General features: G+C 30.6%; 1 protein-coding gene across 2 annotated transcripts in view; it reads left to right on the top strand.

Annotated features, from left to right (window-relative positions):
- The window catches only part of LOC119580984 (LIM domain only protein 7-like), a 7035-nt gene extending 2767 nt beyond the window's left edge, over window positions 1-4268 (top strand). The window contains exons 2-7 of one of the 2 annotated variants that reach the window (XM_037929237.1): window positions 149-237; window positions 362-505; window positions 658-819; window positions 1011-1161; window positions 1666-1822; window positions 2801-4268. In XM_037929237.1, coding sequence (XP_037785165.1) covers window positions 149-237; window positions 362-505; window positions 658-819; window positions 1011-1161; window positions 1666-1822; window positions 2801-3836 — 1739 coding nt within the window. In that variant the 3' untranslated portion in view covers window positions 3837-4268. The remainder of the gene's footprint in view (window positions 1-148; window positions 238-361; window positions 506-657; window positions 820-1010; window positions 1162-1665; window positions 1823-2800) is intronic. The other variant, XM_037929236.1, reaches the window with a different exon arrangement.
- Window positions 4269-5000: the final 732 nt, after the last annotated feature.

Here is a 5000-nt window from a genome sequence, read left to right as displayed (position 1 = left end):
TGTTTTAGCCCAGTTTTGCTCTATATCTCTTCATGTATGCAGATTCTGTGTAATTGACCAAATATTTATTAGTAAGATAATAAGTACATATTTGCTAGATAGTTCTACAGAATTTTCTCATTTAGTGACCTTTTTCTCTCGCTTTCAGAAGATGTCAAAGCCAAGATGACGCAGATGGAGTACAATGACCAGCTGGAAACACACAATTTACTGATCAGTGGCAAATCTCAGGAACTTGTAAGTTGTTAATGAATGTGTTTTGTTTGATAATTGCTGGACATAATTAAATTATTTATGGTAATAGAGGTTCTTTATATTAGATTCTGATTACCAGAATTAATTTTTGATTTTTCCCTTTTAGACAAAGCTAGGTGAAGAACTCAAAAGAGTCCGAGAAAAGAAGGAACCCTTGACCAAAGCAAAAGATATGTTGCAGGAGGAAATCAACAAGGCTAACAAAGCCATTAATGCAAAATCAGAAGAAGTCACATTGTTAAAACAAAAGGTACTGTGACCCTGTTTAATCCTTTGGGTGAATTTTCATTTAAAGGCTTATTAGATTGGGAAAGATGATTTTCTTCTTTTTCTTGATATATAATACATGAGTTAATTGTAATAATGTTCTAATTTATAACAAGGACAATATTTTTATTTCAGCTGAGATACCACAGTGTGAAACAGATCCATGAAAATATAGACAGACTAGAGTATCAGTTGCGGAACAACAGTTACAAACCTAGAGAGGAGCAGAAAATTTTAAATGAAATTTCAATGCTTCAGAGATCCATTCGAACTCTACGAGAATATGAAGCCAAACAGGTTAGGTTTGATATTGTTTCTTTTTTCAAGCTTGAAAAATAATTGAGAACTTGAATAGACTTATAATGCTAAACTTTACTGTATATTTTTGTCCAAGCAGATCATTTTGTTTTGCATATAATTAGACCTTAAAACACAGTATATATTGTCATTAATTGAATTGTAAAGTTTTTCCTGTAATTTCATTTCAGGCTGAGAACAAAAAGTATAGAGCTGAGAGGACACGGCTCATTGATGAAAGAAATAGCAATTTCACAAAAATCAGAGCATTATATGAAAAGGAAGATGAACTAAAGAAGGAAATGGCACAACTTAGAGAGGTTTTGTCTGTCAATAAAAAAGGTAAGTTATGGATTTTTTTTTTTCTTTTTTTTTTTCCTTCTTCTTCTTCTTCTTCTTCTTCTTCTTCTTCTTCTTCTTCTTCTTCTTCTTCTTCTTCTTCTTCTTCTTCTTCTTCTTCTTCTTCTTCTTCTTCTTCTTCTTCTTCTTCTTCTTCTTCTTCTTCTTCTTCTTCTTTCTTTCTTTCTTTCTTTCTTTGCCTTAATATATAGATTGAGTTATTGTTTGTGCATTTCCTAATGTTAAGCATTACACAATTGGTTTGAATATTAATCAACATTTTTATTTAATTCTTTATACTTAATAGTCAGATTGTAACATTTTCGTTGATATTAAGTCTTTACTTATCCATGTAACAGCTTTGTTGCTATTTTGCTTTTACCTATTCAGTTACATGGAAATCTGTATTTTTCTTCTTTCTTTCTTTGTTTCATTCTTGAATATTTCTTCTTCATCTAAAGTACCAAATATTAAATTGAAATTCTAAATTATAACAACTTTTTTCAGCCATTGAAAACCTTAGACAACTAAGACCAAGTTTGGAACAAGCCTGGTTAGCACAAAAGCAACAAAGTCAAGCAGCACGACAAAGACGTATTGTGGAAAAGAAACGCATGCGACAAGATCAGATCAGAGAGCGCCAAGAACAGAAAAGGAGATTATGGTGAGTATCAATGAATTAAAGTATGTTGTTGTTATTAAAAATGAAGTATAGAGATTTCCATGATTATCAACTTTGAAATGAGAAAGCTCTTCAGATAGTTAAGATAAGCAGAAGTTTGCATAAAATGGACTGAACTCACTGAAAATCTTCCCTAGAATCTTTGAAAATGATCCTTGTCCATGACCCACCACCAAGTAAAACCCATGACTACAGTATTTGTATACAGTCCTGCACCCATTGTCCATATAAAAACCACTCTAGCAAATCCTATTATTTATTGATTCCTTTTTTTTTTTTTTTTTTTTATATACATATATATATATATATAATATACTATATATATATAATATATATACATATACATATATATATATATATATATATACATATATATATATATAACAAAATTATAATATATATACATATATATATATATATAATATAAATATATATATATATAATATAAATATATATAATATATATAATATTATATATATATATATATATATATAAATATAATATATAATATATATATATATAATATATAAATCATATATATTTTATATATATAATATATATAATATATATATATATAATATATATATATATATATATATATATATATATATAATGAATTGAGAGAGGTCTATTTCCTGTAGTGGAATAAATGGCTGTTGGGGGGGGAAGGAAGGAAGGGAAAAAAAAAAAAAAAAAAATTATATATATATATATATATATATATATATATATATATATATATATATATATATATATATATATATATAAACACATCTAAATTAATAAACTTAAATCACAATAGACAGCTGGCCTCAAAACTGTGGCTGGTAGATTTTCCATTCCTTGCATAAGTATGTAGTATAATTTTTTAAAACATATATATTCTTTTTGTCTTCTTTTTTCTTTCTTTCTTTTTTTCTTTCTTTTTTTTTTTTTTATCTTTCATTTTATTTGTTCCAGGGAGGAATATGAAGCAAGCAGAGAACCATATGAAGAGGAACGGGACTTGTGCCGGCTGTTGATCTCATACTTGCAGTCCTCTGTCAGCTGTCCAACTCCTGTTACTCCTGGAACACCAAGCAATGTTACCCCATTACTCACACCAGTCACTCCAACAAGCACGGGAAATACTTTTACACCAACTAGTGATGATGTTGGGTCCTTTTATTTGAAATCTAAAGAACAAGAGGAAAGCTTTAGTAGAATTAGTAAACGTGAGAAGGCAAGATTAAAACGTCAACAAAAGATGGCAAACAGAGTAAAAGAGCTTCCACATACTCCAGATGTTCTTGAAAAATTTAGCAAGTTATCCATAATTCCTCCCAGAAATACTGATGAGATACCTGCAACAGTCATAGCCTTACAGGATTGTCTGCAGCATTTAAATGTTCTTGCAGTTGACAAAAGTAATCAAAAGAAAAAGGAAGAAAAACAAAAAGAATCAGATAGAAATGTAAATCCAGTTAACAGTACTCGTCCCACAAGCTTAGCCATTAGAGAAAGTAATATTTTTACACCAGATATTGTAATTAGCACAACTGTTTACCCTTCAACATCTCCTGATACATATAGATCTGAAAAATCTGCGGAGTTTAAACGTGATTCCCCAACTCCAACTACACCATCAGCTGGACTTGAAGCTTTATCATTAAGTTCTTTACCATCTTTCCATGTTCCATCTTCACCTACGTCATGGGCAGTAACTGGTGGAAAAGAAATTGAAAACAGAGTAAGAGCTTATCCAAGTCCAGTTCAAGATAATGTAAGATACATTCTTAATGGCATTCACATTCCCAGTTCAGTCAGTAGTATCAAATGTAATACCCCTTTGCAAGTAGTTAAGTCAAAGACTTGTAATGATATAATTGCAACAGGAAACAATGAATCATTTTTTTCTCTTCCTGTATCTTACCCCACTACTCTAGCAGAGCTGAACAACAATAATCATGGACGTAGTTATGCAGCAAAGGTGAAAACGGGGACTGTTGATGTCTAATTCAGTTGCATGACTTTTGTTAAGTTTTGCTGTAAAACCAGTGAACAAAACTCAGGCATATTTGTGAACTGCACAAGAAAGAGCGTGCACAAATGGTCTAGTCACTTATTGTTATTGTTCTTATAGAACCTCAAGTTTTTTTAATATGCCATTGTCATTATGCAATACTTGAATGCATTTTAGATATGATGTTATGTTATTTTGTGCTGTAAATATTTTAGTTTGTGAAAAAATCATATTTATGGTATTGTTGAGTTTGTAATCCATAATTAATCCATAATTATATTACTGTATATAAAGGTATGTTGTTACCTTCATCATTTTATTGTGCTACTTATTATTTGATATACTGTTCTGATTACATCAATTTTCATGTTAAAATTTTGAATTTTAAAAGATATTTTTATGAATATAGATTGTCTTTCTTTGAAATGTGGTTTTTATATTTTCCTATTTTTTTTTAGCACTGGAGGTCATAGATTTAGTTTAATATAGGTATGAAGGCTACATGCTTATGCATATATTGTTAACCCAAATCTGATGGGAGTGGCATGTACATACATGTCATGCCCATTGTGAGTTTACTTTATTAATTGTGTTTACACCTCGATGGCTACACTTGTACTAAGGCACCAATGAGCCAATAATGTGTACTGCCTGTCTCTGTCTCACCTGTTTGCCCTTTTCCTTGATTTACAAAAATATTTTACATTATCTTATATTGCTGTTACTAATTTAGGTAACATTATATTAATTATGTCTATAATAAAAATAACACCAACGATACTCATAGCAAAATAACACCATCAATATTCATAGTAAAAAAATTGTTTTTCCCGCCAATTCAAGGAGAGGTGAAATCAGATAAGGTCACAAGAGCTACTAATTGACTCCTTTGTGGCTAAGTGCCAGTAGAGCCATCTCTGTGCAGAGACATTTTACACACACACACACACACACACACACACACACACACACACACACACACACACACACACACACACACACACACACACACACACACATACATACACAAAAAAATGAAGATAAAAAGCACAGCATTTTCTAGGAGCCATTGAGTTATGGGGACCATCCCAAATGAAGGGGGGGGGGTTAATGGGTCTAATTGAGTTACCTAGCCTATGTTATACCTACAAGAATGAA

Source organism: Penaeus monodon, chromosome 14, assembly GCF_015228065.2.
Source record: "Penaeus monodon isolate SGIC_2016 chromosome 14, NSTDA_Pmon_1, whole genome shotgun sequence".
In the NCBI taxonomy this organism is placed as follows: Eukaryota; Metazoa; Arthropoda; class Malacostraca; order Decapoda; family Penaeidae; genus Penaeus; species Penaeus monodon.
Note: the sequence above shows the minus strand (reverse complement) of the source record. Positions and strands in the feature narration are given on the sequence as shown.